General features: G+C 40.1%; 1 protein-coding gene across 2 annotated transcripts in view; it reads left to right on the forward strand.

The window, feature by feature from the left end:
• LOC124157861 (ubiquitin carboxyl-terminal hydrolase 48-like) overlaps positions 1–19889 on the forward strand; it is a 415786-nt gene that overhangs the window by 89095 nt on the left and 306802 nt on the right. For both annotated transcript variants that reach the window (XM_046532912.1, XM_046532911.1), the window contains exon 14: positions 17711–18117. In XM_046532912.1, the coding sequence (XP_046388868.1) occupies positions 17711–18117 (407 nt within the window). The remainder of the gene's footprint in view (positions 1–17710; positions 18118–19889) is intronic.

Here is a 19889-nt window from a genome sequence, read left to right on the forward strand (position 1 = left end):
AAAAGTACTTACGGGCTCGGGCAAATTGAATCAAAATTACGTTGGCATTTTTGCCCCCACAAATTTATTTTCCCAGAAAATGCCGCCTTTTCATGCCCAAATTACCCATTTCATGTTGTAAATAATTAGTGAAGGTGAGTATTTGCTTGTCAATGTTGTGTAATCATTTCAGCCAAATACCCAGCATATTTCGGTAGTTAACATTAGGAGTACAGATTATTTTATATCCTTCATAGCTCTTCTTTATAGGCGATATCATAGATCAAAGACTTGAGTTGTCATAAATGACCTTTGGGAGGTTTGGGCCATTCCATCCTAGAAATATTATAATTGTACCAAGTAAAAATTTCTCTCGAATTATTTCAATTGTTTATCAAACGAGTTCTATTTTGGATTAGCCATTGGTTGAGGTGACCACTTTTTTGTGACTATGGGCATTTTTTTGTGGTAATAGACTTTATTCTCTTTAAGTCTCAAAGTAAGATTTACGACATTTTTCGAAGCATTTTTCTTGAAGGAGGGAAGACTACGTCCCTGAACAAAGCCACAGATGTGTGAAATTGACGAATTTTATGGTAGGGTGTCCTTTCCCTGGGTCACTTCGAGGATTTTTGTTTCGGGGTATCCGAGAGCTTCACTCGAAATTTGAACCCGGGACTCTTCCCGCTATCCACCCACTAGGCCACCACACTCCCATAATATGGGCTCGTTCACCATTACAGTAAAGCATATAGAGTACATCGTCAGTTTTCAGTCAGAACTTTGACCTTAGCGTTTGCTAATGACAGTTTTGTCATTATGTTCTTTTCATCCTTTATTGTGGCGGTCATCCGTTTAAAACCTTGTCGGGGATTTTAGTTATGTGAATAAATACCAAACTCTTTCAATCCCAATCGAAAATACTTGAGGAAGTATTTTCGTTTGGGATCGAAACAGTTGAACAAAGTTTTACCTGAGTATATTATTTAATAGCAATAATATCACTTACTCAGCTGTTCAACCCAAAGGTTGGAAGAGGGTACATCTTACTCCTTTCAAAACTACAGGCGAGTGAAGTCCACACAATCAAGGTCCTTACCTTTTTATTAGTCTCCTTAGACCAGTTTCTTTCTGCGAGGAGTTTTCTCTTGGGCATCCGGAGACTAAATGCGGGATTTGAGCGCGGAACTCTAGGGTCAGTAGCCAAGCGCTCTCCCCACTCGGCCACCACAAAATATCTCCTGAAATTAGCTTTACATTTTCCTTTTTATCAGGCTAGTTATTTTTAGAGCTTGTGGCGAATTGGCTATTTTGTCGAAAATTCATGGATTTTTCTATCCTACTTATAAGAGAGAGGAGATAAAAACAAGTCGTAGGTGAATACTATAGTATTTATGTACGTTATTTGGTCCTTTGATCATCCGTGATAGTAACCGTCAACTGTCAAATGTAGGTGGGCGATTGTATTAAATAGTGAAAATTTATTCTAAGACTTTTCTTTATTTCTTGAAACTGTCTATCAACGAAGATAAATCTGATATTATTAATTTAAAGATGAATTTTGAGAGTAACTAACTACTTCCTTGATAATTATTTAACTCTATACGAGGCTTGTTTTTGATTTGGCGGTCATACTACGGAAGCTAGTTCGGAAATTCGAAGGTGTTCTCTTCAGACTTATTTAATTAAAAGTTTATATTATTTATTAATTATATTATAAATATTTAAAAGTTATTATCAAATTATTTAGTATTCATCGGCATTTTTTGTTTTATCACCGTCCTAGGTTTCTGCGGATGACCGTATTTACTATACCATAAGGTCATCTATTCCTCCGTCATAACCATCCCATCGACCGTTGAAAGCACGGTGAATTATTTTAATAAATAGTGTTTTTGAACACTTATTATATTATTATATGCTATGAACCATTTTCACAAAATTCAGTTTGAGTCTGTTGATTTGAATGAAAAGTATCCAATAAAATAATGGTAGAGTTGTTCCACATCCGAAAAAGTGGGTAGTTTTATTTTATGGAATATAATGAATTTTTAGGGTTGCTCCACATCTGAGAAACCCGTGAAAATCAAGGGCTTTTATTTTCTAGGGATTCGTGGATTGTTACGGAAAATGACAAAATAAGTCAGGAAAAATCGTTTTTGCTGTGCAAGTGAAATTTTTCCTCGTTCTCTTTTGCTGATTGTGAAATATATCTGAAAATCTCATTCCCAGCATCTATTCAAGTGGTGCTCCTTAGGAGTTAAGTACCTTTTTATACCATGAACTGGCATCATTTGTTTTAATATTTTTATTTTACTTCATGCAATCACATTTTTCTCCAGTACAGATGAGTATTGCGTTTAAGATATATAAGCAGGACGTCTGGAAAGTCCGAGTATGCCTGTAAATCTCACAACGTCAGGGAATTACCGTTAAATATTTGTAAGTCCAACCTGTGTAAGTATAATGTGAAAACGCTTACATTTTACTTTCCGTTCGGCTGGTTTTTTGAGCTGGCAGGCAAATTACGGAAGTTAGTTCGGAACTTCGCGGCTGTTCTCATTGCCTCGGCTCTCCAGCAGGGATAATTAATTTTCGCATTTTCGGCGTGGCCATGCAGGCGGGCGACCCCTTCCGCGCGCACCGGTTCGATCCCCTTATCCGGCCGCCGCATCCGACGGAGACTTTGTGGAGAATTTCAATTCCGTCCCGAGATGTTTGGTTCCACACCCCCTATCAACTCCCGCCCCTACGGAATGAGCGTATCGGGTGTTTTTGCCACCGTCACTCGCTACCTTCCCCCTTTCCCGTAGAACACCATGCAGCCAATCGGGAATAATTGCCTAACGGAGTTTTGAGAGAGCAATCCCTTGAGATTGGTCCTTTTTGTCGTCACGCCTCCGGTAGAGGGGGCTGGGAGCCGGAGTTTGGTTCCCATGTGTTGTCCGCGCGCGGTTCAATATCCATTTTACTCCTCCCCTTCTCTTCTTCTTCCGCGAGAACCTCTGCGCCCATCTCCTATAAATCTGATACCTTGGCGTGTTTCAGCAGGGAGTTCTGTTGTGGCCGGACCGCGAGATGAATGAAACTTGGGATGCAACCGCTTGTCTGCAGTTCCATTGTCTGCCTCCGGTGGCGTCCATCCTCATAAATCTGCCTCGAGCGCGCTATATTTGTTTTTTATTCCTCCCCATTCCTATCGATTAACTCGTTTTGCGAAATATCGTGATGAAACAGTCCAGGAATTTATTTTATAAATATTTTTCAACGGTTTCATGCATATAGGATATTATAAATAAGCACAAGAGTGTAAATCGGCTTCTGCGAATGGAAATAAGATTAACATGGCGAAATCACGTGATGGTTCTGAAGGTCTCACTGGCTGAATGCGATGATGGCATTAGTTTTAATGTTGTTAATTTCTATTTGAAATATCATTTTCATTAAATTTAATACTCATTTCTAAGGAAAATTATCTGGATTTTAATAAAATATATTTATGAGTGTTAACTTAGCGGTATTCATTTCCCACAATAATACGAAAGTTGGGAATGCATTGTTGCCTCTGATTTTGTTTGCTGCTCATACATTATGCGATGCTTTATATGTATTTCCTCCGAGCGGTTTATCTTTGTCATTTGCATTTCAATAAAGAGTGCTTAGCTCGCAGTGGCTAACATAGTAATCATACTTTTGGACATGTATATTACAACGGACCTCTTTAATTGCTTAAGCTGTTTAAACAATTTAAATAACAGATGGAATATAAAATATTAATTTGCACTGTCATTATCATTTGTGGTCTTGAATAAAATAAATAACAGGAGGCCCTTTAATCATAATGGCCCTTTTTATTTAATTTAATTTTTTAATTAATATTCACCAAACAGAACGATGGAACATACATCGGGGGCAAAAACAAAGGGCAATGGTATATCACAAACATCCATGTCCTGGATACTGACCTGTCACACAGGCGGGACTCAAACCCGCGACCTTCGGCTTGGCAGGCAAGAATTGTACCCCGCCGCCACCGAGGCCGATGTGAATTATTGGTAGCAATATCCTTAAACCAATCATCTTAAGGTGGCAATCACTTTATTTATCATAAAATTTCGAAACATATCATTTATGCATTTCTGATTTTTCCATCATGTTTTTTGTTTTGCATCTTGATTTCGAAGGATGTCACATGTAAAAGTATATTTTTTTGAATGATCTTACGAATAAAATGCATAATTGAGAAGGTATTATTTCAAATCGTGTTGTTACATGGTTTCATCATTAATTGGAGTTTCATGTTCGAATCGATTTTAATTCGGTACGAGTAATGAATCCTTATTTTCCTCTATATCCGTTCAACCACGAGTGTAATATATTCTTACGCTGATCTACAGCTCAATTTGTAAACTTTGCTTGTTTTTGTATCTTGATATCGTAAAGGTGTCACATGCGAAAGTATGATTTTGTTAACGATATTACGAATTTGTATAATTGAGTAGGTATTAAATCTTGTTGTTACTGGGAAAAATCCTTAATTTCCAGTCGAGTGATTTAGCCAGTAAAGCTACCGAGGCCGTGGATATCCTGGTCATGGCGAATAATTTTTTTTCTGTAGATTTTTCGCACAATTTGTGCATTGCGGGTGGCTCCCGGAAAAGTTATCACCGTGGCTAGTTCCGGTATACTTAAAATTTGAACATCCTAAATTGGAGTTGGAGTTCGAATCGATTTTAATTTAGTGCAAGTAATGAATCCACATTTTCCTCTCCATTCGTAATGCGTGTAATATTTCCTGGGCGCTCTGGCTTCTTGTCCCCTTGACCCTCTGTCGCGGCACTCTCTCCCCCGTCGACCCTTGCATCCACTCCCTCCCCATTATCTTCCTCTCTCCTCCCCCGCCTTCCCCCGCATCCGTGCTCGGCGTCACGTGCAAACCCGTCTCCGAAGCCTCGATGCCGAGCACGTGCGAATTTCTTGCTCCCTGGCCTCGCCAGCACTGGTGCCCCCATCCCTTCCCCCGCCGTTGCTTATCTCAAATGGGAAGGATCTCTCCTTCGGCTCCTCATATCTCTCGCCAGTCCGTCTCCCGGTCGCGTCTCTGCGGCCCCTTGGCCTCCTCAAAGTTCTGCCTCGCATCCGCCGATACCAGCAGGAACTAGACGCCCCTTTCTCTTCTAGCTATTCTCTTGAGGACGAAGAGCGAAACTTCCACCACTCCTTTTCAATCTTGTCTTACTATACGTTATTTTGTGTCATCACATGGTCAAGTATATATATATTTTTGTCTTTTTTTATTACTTTACAAAACAGAGGTATCATAAAAGGATGATGCGGTTTCAGTAATTCGTAGGAAGATAGTAAGGAAATCCAGGTCTCACCCTTTCGATGTTTTCTTGTGGGGGTACATCAAAAGCGTTGTTTATTGGCATAAAAATTTGCGACCTAAACCATTTAATGATTAGGATAAATGAAGCAATGACAACCATTAACTTTATTAATTATGTAAAAAAACTCTTGGAGACGACTATTTCGAGAATAAAAAAATGGAACTGTAAGTAATTGTGTTTTCCTTCAGAACATGTTCAAAATCGCGCCAAACCTTTCATGATAACCATAGAATGATGAAATAAATTTTGGTCCAGCTAAGCCTCTGTAATTGGCTTGAAGTCTGGTGGCTCGTTACATTCTTCAAGTGGCTTCGGTCATTTTTTTACTGTAAAAACGTGTTATAAAATTTTTTTAGCTGTAGTCGCTGTTCTTTCGTGATATTTTCTGTGAGGAAGGGATCCGATACAATTAGTCTGCCCAGAAGGTTAAGCTGACAACATCGTTAGACATGGAAAGCGAAAACTTGAGGAGGTGATGGAGATCTAGTACTTGGGTAGCGGAGTGATCGGCGATGGACGAAGCATAAAATAATTAATAAAATAATATATCTGAAGATGGACTACTTCAAAGAGAAAAATCGACTTACAGCGGAGAATATGAACTATGGAGTTGGTGGTAAATGATTAGCTAATAGTGAAATTGAATGTAGAACTGCATCAAAGCAATCTCCTGATTCCTTCTGAGTGTTGATGATTTCTGTATTCGTTGAATGTGATAATTTTGGAACAAAATAATGCGTCATTGGCTGAAGTCATACTGTTTCACCGCTAATTTTAGATTGTAATGACATAGAATAGAAACAATTCTCTTTCCTAAGCACGATTTTCACGAAAATGATACTTTTTTCTTGAATCTGTAAATTTATAAATTTTACCTAAATTAATTATCGATTGTGAAAAAAGCTCAACTGTGGGAATCAGGAGCGATTAAACATTTAAAAACATAATGAAAACTTGAGGAGTTTTAGTTCTTGACGGAATTAGCTCTGATGTTGTATAAGTTACATCAGGTGTTCCACAAGGAAGCGTAATCGGCCCCCTGTTGTTCATTATATACATTAACGATCTCTGCTCCCGCATTAACAGTAAAATACGTTTATTTGCTGACGACGCTGTCATCTATCGCGAAATTAGTGATCACTCTGACTATGGAAATCTATCATCGGACTTAAACAACGTTCATTTGTGGAGTCAAGAGTGGGGACTCGAACTTAATCTGAGCAAATGCATGGCGGTACATTTTTTGCGGAATTCGTCCAACACTAACAATGTTTATGCAGTGGATGGCATTAACATAAAGGCAACAGACGAAGTGAAGTACCTGGGAGTTACGATAACCTCAAACCTCACGTGGGGAACACATATAAAGAATATCTGCGGCATAGCCCTGAAGAAATTAGGATTCGTCAAGCGTATTGTGGGAAGATTTTCGGATGAGAAAGTAAAAGAAAGGTGCTATTTCGCTCTCGTCCGACCGCACCTTGAATATGCAGCGAGTGTATGGGATCCAGTGCAGAAAGACTCAATCCGCGAACTGAATAAGATACAAAGGAAGGCTGCGCGTTTCGTCAAAAACCGCTACGGGGGTACAGACAGTGTTACCCAGATGTTAAGCGAATTAGGCTGGGAGCCGTTGGAGACTCGGAGGCTGCGCGCTAGGCTTAGATTGCTTGAATAATTAAGAATGGATATCTTTAAGAGCGACACAGAGAACATAATCTTAGAGCCACACTATATTTCCGGGTCCGAAAGAAGCGATAAATTAAGAGAGATGTTTTGCCGAACGGATAGATATGGGAATTCGTTTTTCCCCCGAACAATAAAGGACTTTAATAAACGCTTGGCCCAACCTCGTTAGAGCACTTCTTTTTTTTCTAATAGCTGTAAACGGCTGGTGTCCTAACACCCCCTGCCACACGCCTTTTAGGCGGCTTGCGGGGTATTATGTAGATGTAGATAAGTAGTAATTTACCGCGAGGCTGTTCTACGAGAGAGAAAAACATTGATCCTACGAATGACCAATCTTGGGTGATTCTCTTCTTATGAGATTGGCTGTGTCTTCGAAGCTCATATGTATGAACTAGAGCCCTCCTGCTCCTCCCAAGTCTATCCATTTCTGTCTTGACCAATGGCCCTACCTTATTAAATTTGTAATTTGGCATAGATTGTCCTCAATACTTAGCCGATTTCGTCCTTTTTTTGCCAATAGTTAGTGTGGGAAGTTAGTGAGCAGCATTAATACGTCTACTAAGTGATTTCGTCCAGGATTTTATCGGAAAATATATTGTAATAATATTCGTTTTATTTTCATATCATGACTTTCGACTAGTTTTCTCTTTTTTGGCGTAATTAAATTCATATTTTATTCCGGGTTCTAGGTTTTAGAAATAATGAAGCCATGCCATTTTAAGTTCCCCTTGTTAAGTAGGTAGGCCCTAGTGTGAGATTTTGTTTCTAGAAACAATGAATCACCCCGTAATTCACCTCCGCTATGAATCGCTGGTGGCAATGACAATAAAAAAGGATTATTATTTTTCAATAGAATATGATATATCGGAAAATATTGTGGTGATATATCTCAACTAAAATGAGCTCATTGCTTTCTTGAGTTCTTGTATGGGGTTTCCCAGAAAAGGAATTCATAATAATTTCCATAAAATATTTGTTATCATTATTCGTGTGTTCTTGTTGTCTCGTGTTCGAATTATACTTATGCATTTTAAATCTTGGAATCATTTTGTCTCGGTGACAATGCGACGGCGCAATGCAACGCACATTCTTCCAGTTCTTCTTTCCAATCCATTAATATTTATAATTTGCTTTCGGTCTTGCCCTTTAATTGCGGCTACATGAGCGCGGCACGACATCAATCGGACGAAATGAAAATCGCCTCTCAGGCGTTGGCCGCTTAAGGAGAGAAGTCGGCTGAATATCGGAGCGAGAGAGAGAGAAAGAACGCGTCTCCCAAAGCATACCTCTCGATTAAGTATTTCTCTCCCGCCTCCGTCACCAATTTGTCGAAGGAGGTCCTTTTATGAGGAGTTTGTCGCTCTCACCGCTCGTCGGGATGAGCGCGTTCTTCCACCTCCCCGCTATAGAGAGAGCATACCGCGCACTATTTATGGAAGGATTTCCTAGCTCTCCGTCGCGGCGTGAACTTGATGTTTTTACGTGCTCCCATCTTCGGCGGCCGGTTAGCACGCGAGCGATCGGTGCTCTTGCCTTGGGGAGAGTACGGCACCTTGGCTGAGTGAGGAGGGCGGGGTCGGTGGCGCTCTGTGGCAACAAACCCATTGTTTCCGTTTTAGAGAAGAGATCGCGGAATGCATTATTTAATACCTTCCCCATTCGCCCCTAAAACCTTAAACGCCCTCCTCACGGTCGTATTTCGCGCCCCGAGTTTTATGAGCAAACGCAATATTTACAATGCTTGATTGTTCTCTCTCTCTCTTTTTCTGACGTGTGATTAAATTGCGTGCCTCATGTCGCCACGCGTCGATCGCTTTGTCCATAAAATTATCAATGGTGGGGTAACGATCACGTGAAAGCGTGCGTGTCGGAGGTGTGTTTGTTGATCGGTCTCCGTTTAGCTCGCTCCGATGGAATTTTTTCTCGGCTAATTGTTGCTCTGCCGGGGTCGTTTCCAGCTCTTTTTCTGCTCTCTTAGAGTGCCGTGTAGAGATAATAGGCGTCGGGCAATTCTCTTGCTTCAAAATTGCGGAGAGCTGATTGCTTAGAAATTATGTATTATAAGGGAGTCGCGGTGCATTGTTATATACGTCTTTATCACCCAAGTCTTTTGCTGAGGTGGGAAAAAGTGGTGGCTCTCTCGGTTATGCTTGAATGGGCGTCGCGAATGGTTGAGATAGCTGTTGCTTCTGCTGCTGTTTTAAATTTTAGTCTTCAAAATTTGCTAGAATATATGTCCAGAGCCCAATTGCTTTACGGATGTGGCATTAGCGTTGTCGAAAGTCTTTTCTCAATGGCGATGAGTTGGAATGGGTGACACGACTGAAGCAGAGAGCTGGATTTGATTTTTAATGATATCTGATGTGTACGCGTGCGTGTAATATTAGGTGATATCTATGTAGAGCTTATTCGAAAATTTTTTTCGTGAATATCAAGTTTAAAATAGAAATAGTCATTCAAAAAATAGAAATAAATTTAAATAGAAATAGTCATTTATGGAAAATAGATATTGTGGGTTCTTGTAGTGGATATATTCATGAGTGTATGACTAAGTTTTTGTAATTAGAGATTGAAGTTGTTCATATAGAATGTTCATATAGGTGAATTGCTCTGACTATGGCCGCCAGAGTTGATGGGGATAGAGTATAGGGATGGAGTGAGTTCATAGTACGTGTGTTTGGCGTAAACAGACAGGGTAAAGTTATTGTTTATTAAGTTGTTAAAAATATAGTATTTACGCAAAATTAATAGTGGTTGTAAGAATACCCTTACCGTAGTCGAGGAAATTATTTCAATGAATTATTTCAATTTTTCCTTATGATTAATATTGATGTCAGCGACATTACAATGACCTTGCAGTTAAAGAAAACAAATGGGTGATACCGTTGTTCCTGCTATTGTTTTAGTATTTGAGAAACTGTATTCCAAACAATTTGGTGCTATATCTGACCCCTTAAGTATTACTGGTGATTATTGGCAACTTTACGAAGCTACAGAATGGAGGTAGAATTCATCAAATGTCAAACTGAAGACTCTGGGAATGGACCTTGGGAATACTCCTATCGTAAAGGCCGTTTTACACGGGGCACGGAATAGGGTAGTTTCCTTCATCAAAGAAAACGAAATGCATTGATTGCGATTCGTTGCCCACCATTAGTGTATTCATAATATACAAATTATTTCGTTTTAGAAATACTGGTTTAGACGAATGGCAATGGTCCATTTTTATCCTCGTTTGAAAAGGGCCAGATTGGCGCCCATGCGATGCCACTCCACGTGACGTCACAGGGACCTAGTTTCTATAGGAGAAGATAGGAGTTATACATCGTCTGAGATTACCAATGCATGCATGAGGCGCAGAGCTCAGGGAAACATGTCTTAATAATCACCTATTAAAACTGGCTAAGGTCGGAAAGTTTTCTTCGTTTGATAAGGTATTAATAAACCTTTTTTAAGCCAAGCGGTACCAGACAGCAAGGTACTCAGCTACCCTCTAGCATCCTGCGTCCTATCAGCGCTCAGAGCCTCGATCAAGGTCACCTCACAAGGCGGGAGGGGGAACCAGAAATACGTCACACGGAGAGATTTCCTTACCCGTCGCGTTTTCGCGCGATTGAAAATTTTCACTTTTCATTTAATCGCGAAAAATAGATATCGTCATTTAAAAATCTAAAAGCGTGAAATACGTACTCCAGGAGTAATAATCTTCCGATATAGGCAATAAAAAAATAATAGGAAACCACCCTATTGCGCTGGTTAGAGCTTCATTAATTTCTAAAATGGCGTGGAATTGCGCGAATGCATGAACGAAATTAGAACAGGGGCTATTTTGCCGTCTCGCATCCACGCATTCTCGCATGTGTTCTAGCACTTCACCGCTTTACACGACGCAATTTTGATTGCGCCTTCGCACGTACGTCGCGCAATTCCCTGTTCCGTGTAAAACGGCCTTAATAAATGCAAGTGGTGGAACAACTAGGTATTATTATTTCCGTGACGAAATATTTGTGCAGGTTGAAAGGATGTTTAAAAGGAAAGGAGTGTTTATTTTGTGCGGAGACGCAGGCAATATGTGGAGCATATCTAAAAATATGTGTTTTAATAAATAAGGTATGCTGTCACGTGATAAATGTACCAAGGAAAGGATGAGTCCCAGTTTGATGCAGGTAAGATTTTGTATGCGATATTTGAGAATAATTTTCGCGGAGAATAGTATCTTAGAAGATAACAAAGAATTGGTAATTCTGCAATTATAAAGTGTCTAATAGCGGAAATTATGTAAGACGTGAGATTTACAATACTTGGTTTTAGATACTGGCCATTTAATGGAAGGGTGAGATTCATTATTATGGATATGTTTTACATAATTGGGTGCGTGAATACGCCGTTGAACGATGAAGAACTTGGTAGATTTGGATACTGTCTGAATTCGTCAAGAATATATAAGAAGAAAAACTGAAGTTGACTGACTTGGAAGCCTAAGATGGTAGCAGGTGGTAAAAATTTAGAGATATGGCGGATTTTAGTGAGCTAGCTTGTTGTGATGGTTAGGAATATCACTGTGACACCGCTATTTAAAGAAGAATATGTGAGGGATACCCTCACATTTTACTGGCCGTTCTAAACTACTTTATGGAAACACAACTGGCATTATTAATTAGCATTAGTTATGTCAGTCAGTCGTAGGATTTCCATAATATTTTCGCACCGATGGTGATTTGATCTGTTGGGTTCACTTTGACGGAAGTGTGGATGGCATTTGAATGTCCTTACTTAGAAGTGGATGGCGTCACTTGAGTAGCTGGGTTCGACGCAAATACCAAATTTCATTTCTTTTTATATTTTATGGTACCTTGACCTTTCGTTCTATTTTTATCATGAATTTCATGTGTCAGCTCTCTTAGTATGTTTTTTTCAAAATGTATAATTTTTGCAAGGAAAGGTTTTCAGGCTCTCAGATATCCGTTAGATCTGACAGAAATTAATGATATTTAATAACATGACTTTTACCTGTGTAGTCTACCTTAGGTTTTCCCATCATAACTTGCAGGGTATCATGTAAATATTATTTATGTAGACTTTTTATTTTTATTGTTATTGCCATGCTTGCACACTGTAGCATTTTTTTAACTAAACATTAATCTTGTAATTTGGGTATACAATTTTTACATGGATATCCATTCGGGCGCCTTAAGGACCCATTGAAATATTCTGTATTTTAGATGGTGTTAAAAAGTTATAATAAATAATTCGGAAAACTTTGTTTCTTAATAAAATCGTGGGGAGCGTAATGTGATAAAAATTTTGAAAATTTCCTGAAAAAGTTATTTCGTTTTTTGTTGGAACTTCCTGTAAGTTTTCCCGTCTCTGCTTCTTAGTTTACTTTCAGAAAATCGAACGGAAGTTCACGCGCAGATCCTCACTGCGGTGGAATAGGAGATAGTTAGCTTTCCCCCGTTAGTTAGCTTGCAGGATATCATGTCAATTTTGCTAATGTGTTGGTTTTATTTTTTATTGACATTGCCATGCTAGGACACTACATCATTTTCATATTTAATCAAAACATTTATGTTGTTGTTGGGGTATACAATTTTTACGTGGAGAACCAAACGCGAGTTAAAGGTCCCATTGAAATATTCTGGATTTAAGATGGAATTCACAAAAATATAATGCAAAAAGCCTGATGGTTTAATGAATCGTCTGGAGCGTAATATGACAAATATTTTGTAATTTTCTCGAAAAAGTTATTTCGTTTTTCGTTGGAAGTTCCAGTAAGTTTTCCCGTGCCTGCCTTTTAGTTGGTTTTCAGGATATCGTATGGATGTTCCCTTCCTGGAATGATGAGTACGCGCAGATCCCCACTGCGGTGGAAAAGAGGAAGGTGTGGGGAAGTGGGGTTGGTGCGCGGGTGCCGTGGTTCCCATCGCGCCCCTCGACCGTCGCCGCCGCAGCAAAAAGTTGTTTTCCAGCAGGAGCGGCGGCAGGCAGGCCCTTCCCCCCCACCCTTTCACAATCCCGCACTCCCCGTTTCTCTCCCACCCACCCGCCCATCGCGCCTAATTCCAAAACCTTAAAATCCATCGCATCCGACGCGGAAGTTTTTTTTTTCTTCCTTTCGCCGCGCGTTGATCACGGCGGCGTGTGAAAAATGGTGGCCGGCGAAAAGCCCGAGGGCCGCTCTTATACTCATCTGTTTGCGCCTTGCGCAAATGCGATATTCTTGTGGACCTACGTTCGTGTAAAGGGTAGATGTGCTGCTATGGCAAAAGTTTTGACCCTAAATAAGAACTTTTTCATGAGGGGTCATGAGGAGCTAGCCCTTGAACGCACGTGTTTGCTCGAATTTATTTCGGTCTGAGATATTGGCGTTTTTCTCGCCTTCAGTTAGAGAACTTACTCACTGATTAAACTTCTGAAGAAAAGTTTTCAAAAAATTGAATTCCAGAAAAATGTATATGACGGTACTAATATGGATCTTGTTATCGCTTTCAGTTACGCTACTTCTTCGCGGCCCACCCTCTTTTCTACCATGGTTGACTCCCAGCTAAATGTGCCATTTCTTCGTGGAACTGAGAAATGCATGAAAGATTCCGCAAGAGATAAAAATTTATTTTTAACTTGGAAGCTATGTCAACTCAGAATCTCTGTCAGTCGCGCACAGTGGTTTGAGGTGCCCTTTTCCTCAGACTAAAGTTGACTTTTCGAATTCGAAAAAACTGTTCCAAAAATAGTTTAGTGGAACATAAGATTCATTTCTTGAAGCCTTATGTCTTCCTTCACTGCCCACTCTGGTTTTCAGTGGAAGTTTTGTGAAATTTCTCTCTTTTTTACCGGTTTTTTAACTTTAAATTAATGTCGTTTGTTCCAATTCTAAAACGCTTTATAAGTATTTTGATCAACTTTACTTCTCAGCGATCTATTGACCTCATTTCTTATGGTAGTAGTCCGTCTTGGCCCTTAGAAGTATGAGGTAAAAAATTATGTGACAAATTAATATTTTTATAAACTAAGAGCGGTTACTAAAGCGGAGACTAAATTACCACGGTCTACCACCGCGCACTAATATGATACAATGTAAAGAAATACTATCTCTGAATATGTTTTGAATTAATCATCTGATTTTTCTTGCTTTTACTTTTGAAGTATGAAGCTTTTCATTGATTGACTATTGCCAATTCTCTACTTTTTTTGCATATCATCGACTACTTATTAGGAGTCATATTTTTCATGTTTTTCATAGCGACTCATCGTCTGTTATTGGTCATTCACCGCCTCAGTATAAAGTCGTATTACTTCTCATTGTCAGACATTTTTTGTTAATCGTTGCCTAAAAATGGTGGAGTGCTTAAATAAGGGTTGAATGAAACGGGCGTCGTCTCCTAATCCTCCAATAAAATGGTAATGTGATGCCATGGCGCAGTCCGCTCGTCGAATTAATTTAACGGTTTCGCTTCAAAATTTAAGCCGCGTCATTGGGCATCTCTTGCTGACCCCTCGCGCGGAGGGGTCGCCCTAATGCATCTCATCCGAGTGCATTCCCGTCGCATGTGTTGCTTCCGCATTATTGACTCTTTTGTCTCGTCCGCCGTCGCAGCTGCACAAAAAAGCCAATTGTTTGGGGGCGCGGTGGTGCAACCGCTGCGCCGTCGGTGCACCGCTTGACGTTCTGGTGCAGCCGATCACCCCATCCCCAGTCCATAGTGTGCACATCCGCAGCCATTGCATTGGAAATGCATGATCTTGCATCGGAAGTGAGGTGCCAGGATTCAGGCATTTGGGCATCACGTTTCCGGAGAAGGCTCACTCTCTCAGTGATTAAGCTCTAAGGCTAGTTTGATTAGGTGAGGGTGGAATTCATAGCGGGATAAGCCACCGTTGTGTGACCCTCACATATGATGGGTATAGAGTCATTTCCCTGGCCCACCTAACATTTGGAGGATTTAGTTTGACGGTGTCGGAGGGCTTCGACTGGGATTTGTTACCGATATAGCCTTCGAACTGTAGCCCAGTGCTTCACTCATTTGGCCAACACACTTATCGCTAATAATATCATCATATTATTGAACATAATATTGAATCGTTCGCCATTTTTTAAGCATCGATAATGCTCGAGTTTGATCAATTAAGTGACCTTCATATTTTCCGCTTTTCGATCCTACGCCTACATGAAGAGTTATTCGTAGCCGATAAATCGACCTTACCCTTCTCAGATAAGTTAGTGAAATCAAGAGCTCCTGCTGAGCTGGTCACTGCTATTTAGCAGCTCCTCTCTTCTCGCATCGTTTTCGCGTGGATCTTTTTTGTTTTTACTCATGTGAGTGATTCCTTTCCTTAATGAACAGTTCTCCCTGATCGAGTGAATGAACCGGAACACTAATGACGTCAACAACTCATGAAAAGTTGGCGGCAACTTGAGCGTTAGTTTATTATATACTTATAAGAGACTGGCTGAAGAAGGAAGATTTCTTTTTTTTCTCAGTAGCTTATCTATCTTTTAAACTACCTATTTGTTTAATTGATTTGCGATTCAGAGTCTAATTGAACGTACCCATTTTTTTTGGTAATTTTTTGGTAATCCTAGGATCGTGGTCTATTTTACTGGGGAAAGATCATATTCCTCAAGCAGGACCGCAAACACAATCCCCCGTATCCGAATGCACTCACCGCATGGCGTCTGCTACTCGTGGATTATTTTTGCGCGTCTGAAATTTCATCCGACTTCGAAAAGTCTGGTGATTTTAATTTTATAAATTTGATATTGTACTCCCATTTCTCAATTACCGCTCTTAAAAGTATACCGAAATTTGGTTGCTGATTATAGTAGCAGTATTAAAGACATGATGTAATTGTTTATTAGGTGCTTGGGAAGAAGATGCTTCTGCCTGAACACGGGGTAAATGCGGAATTTATTTTGCGTGCATGCAATTATGAATGTGAATGTGAATTTTCCGATTTGAATAGTTATTGACTACAAAGCTTTATTTCCTCTAAAATTTAAATTTTATTTCGACAGGTTTAAACACCTCAGCGTTGAAATAAAAGGAAGGTTGCGGAGGGTACAATAGCTTCGTTATTTATGATACCAATATACTGCTCCGTCGTACAACGCCTGTTACGCTTGAATTTACTATTTTTTAAGCACGATTATTATTATTATTAAATAATTAGTTACAAGCCGACCATGAAGTCGGGTGGTAACATAAAGTTATTACACAATAATATACATAAACCAAAATGCAAAACAAAATACTTAGTGCCACAAAATTTTTAAAAAGCCCTCAACAAAATCATTTTTACACAATACATGTCCCCGTATACCTAGCACAAAATCAGCAAAAATACAATACATATCTACATTTACATTGCCCTCAAAATCCATTTTTACACAATAATATACTAAGACCAAAGAAAAAAATACAAGAAACAAAAAATTTTAAAAATATACAATTACAAAGCCCTTAAAATTCAATTTTATCCATCCTTTTGGTAAATATAGAGGCGTGAGTTGGAAATGGCTCAGAAAAAATTTCTTCGGGTAAGCCATTCCAATCCTCTATCCCCCGATGTAGGAAGGAAAATTTTAGTCTATCTGTCAGCTGCCTTGGGGCCTTAATCTTATAATTATGATCCCTCCTCCCTAGATAACTTGGTCCTTTTAACCGCTTCGTTGGCTCCCTCCACGCAGGATCACCACTGTAAGTTTTAAATACACACTTCAAGCGTGCTTTCTTCCTCCTTGATTCGAAAGAATTCCATCCCAGCGTTTTTAACATATCCGTGACGCTTGCCTTCCTTCTGAAATTTCCCAAAACAAATCTAGCTGCTAATCGCTGAACTTTTGCTAATTGCTTGATCTCACGATTCAAATGAGGATCCCATACTGATGCCCCGTATTCTAGAATGGGCCTAACAAACGTTTTATACGCGAATTCCTTTGTTTTTTTTACAGCTTTTTCCAAGGGTCATCATCAAAAAACGTAACGCCCTGAAAGCTTTGGTCGCAGTTTTTTCGATATGAGTTCCCCATTGCAAATCCCAGCTTAATGTTACTGCTAGGTAATTACAACATTTGGTTTCTGACAGTAAGTCACCCATAATATGGTAATCATTTTGTACACAACTCCTACCTTTCCGAAATCTAATTAGATTAGTTTTGCTGGCATTGATGATCATTTTATTTTCTTTAGACCATTTATCCAAATTATTTAGGTCATTTTGTAAGATGATACAATCATCTACTTTGTCTATGACTCTATAAATAATGCAATCATCTGCAAACATTCTAATTGTGCTCTTTATATTCCCACTAATATCATTTACGTAGATAATAAATAGCAAAGGACCTAGCACACTTCCTTGCGGTACCCCTGAAGTACTTCATTTAGATTAGATAACTTTTGAAGTGGAAAATAATTTTAGGCTTCATTTTGTGGAAGTTCGATATATCCATGATAGAAACTACAAATAGTAATTTCCGCTCTTTAATTCAAAACTCAACTACCGACCATGGTTTCAACATATCATATCAATTTCATTTCTGAAGCGTTAATATTCCAAGTATAAATTAATACACGTATATTTTTATCAATCTCTTTATTTATACAACTGAAGGCTGTTACATCTAAGGTTATTTCTTCTGTTCGTAATTCTAGGGTGGCTCTTATTTGGGAGTACGAGTGGACTGTCCTAAAAGAATTCTATTCGGTCAACAAGGAGATAATCGTTACCGTTGAAACTGATGAGACTGAACCTGTAGAGATTGCCGCTAAGCCTGAGAAGGAGCCTGAAGAAGAGCCCATGGAGGTAGTGCAGGAAGAGACTGCGCCATCCGAAGCAGATGCCGTGCCCACCGGAGTGGCGGCAGTGGATGAGGTGTCGTCGGCTCGGGTGCCGGACGCCGTCGCTGATGCCGCAGGCAGCGGTGATCATAAGGACTCCGAATCTGCGGAGGCGACTTCGACGTCAGTCCCGGATGCGGCTCCCGTCCAAGGTTTGGAAAAGACTGCAGACGCCAAGACTCTGAACGGAAAATCGTCCCGCATCGTCAAAATTGATCCATGTGAGTGTTCCATTTTTTTTCTTTTGAGAATGTGCTTGATTGTGCAATATGAATTGGTGGTATTCCGCTGTGCGTGGCGATAGCAATTTATTGTGGAGTGTAACGTTTCTATCGTATAATTATTATTTTGTGTTGATGAACCGCTTAATATTCGCAAATTCACGGAGTACTTGTTTAAATTTATTCATCGTTTATTTTCCCTCCCACGAGTTCCAATGAAGCTACTGTCTCGGTGGAAAAGATGGAATCTGATCAAATCGTGTTTTCTAAGGAGGAGATCATTGTTTTTTGATTTTGGAAAAGTTGGAGAATCTTTCTTTTATAACTATTTGAGTAGTTTTTCTTAGGTAAATGGCAATCAAGGTCATGGAGAGGATAGTGGTCTGCGCATTGATCTGGAAAGCCCAAGTTGCGTGGTTCGATTCTGGAACCAAGGGAATTTTAGCATTGCAGTTAATGTGAATGTCATCGCCTTTCCCCCGTCATCATCATCATCATTACTAGTGAACAATCCTAAGATTGGTTTGACGCAGCTCTCCATTCCTCTCTCCCATCCGCTAGCCTTTTCATAGCGACGTATTTATTCTCTTTACATCCTTTATAGCCTTCTTCCCCGCCACCTGTCCTACGATTGTTGTCATTAGGCCATCATATCTGATAATGTGTTAACTAAGTTGACCCGTCTTCTGCTTAAGGTTTTTAGGAGACTTCTATCTTCTCCCACTCTTCTTAGCCCTTCCTCGTTACTTGCACCGTCGATTCATTTTATCTTCATCATTATTCACCTTTCCTTTCACTCGGTAGAATTGAAACATGACATATTCCGCTAAGTACAGCTTCAGTGCCTCTATAGAGTACTCCACTGGCGATCGCTTCTTTCAAGCCCATTCTCCTTCCCGTTGCTTGGTGGACTGCAAGGTTCGACACCTAGCGCCGTGAACCTCGGAGAAATTGGCACGGAGAATTATGGAACTTGGATAGTGTAGCGGTCTGTGCTGTCTCCTAGAAGGCCGAAGGTGCTTGGTTCCATTCCCGCTTATGGCTAATTTTTCTCAAGGCAATTAATTTTTATGTCTGTGTCAAGCGTCAAGTTCGATTGTATCACTTTTACCATAGAGTAAGAATATACTTACTCTATGCTTTTACGGACCATGGTTTCAGTGAATAGTGTCATCATCAAGATGTGTTATCCATCGATATTTTTCGTTACCGAGAATTTTTCCAGTTCCTTAAAGGAGTAGAGACTATACGCTGTCCTTCACGTTCGTCCCCCTCACATCGAGACCATATCCTGCCGTACCCTTCCCCCTCCTCTCATCAAGTGGGCTCCGCTCCCCTGCGTCTAACCTTCTCAGTCCTGAGTCCGCGCTAATGTCACCCATTTCCCTAATGGCGTTCATTAAAGAAGTAGTCTTATCCTTCTCTTCATTTACCCCCGCCCTCCACCCTTCTCCAAGATTCCACCGCCGCATCCCTGTCCCCTCATTGTAGGGGATCCGTCTCCCCACACCCTCCAACTCCTCCCCCGGGCCCTAATGTCCATCCTTCCAAGCATCCCTTGCTCCCACCCCCAATGTGTGCACCGCTGTCCCCTCCCTCTGTATCTCATCTCAAAGGGTAATTTAAAACGGTTTCCACTTCCTTGAGATTTTCTCTATGCAATTATTCTAATGAAGAGGGCCATTTGTGCTTCCAAGGTGGTGGTTATTACGTCAGTGTTGATCAAAACTTATTACTTTCCTTTGCCGTCGAGGTATGCCGCTGTCGTCAGG

This window comes from Ischnura elegans, chromosome 4 (genome assembly GCF_921293095.1).
Source record: "Ischnura elegans chromosome 4, ioIscEleg1.1, whole genome shotgun sequence".
NCBI lineage: Eukaryota > Metazoa > Arthropoda > Insecta > Odonata > Coenagrionidae > Ischnura > Ischnura elegans.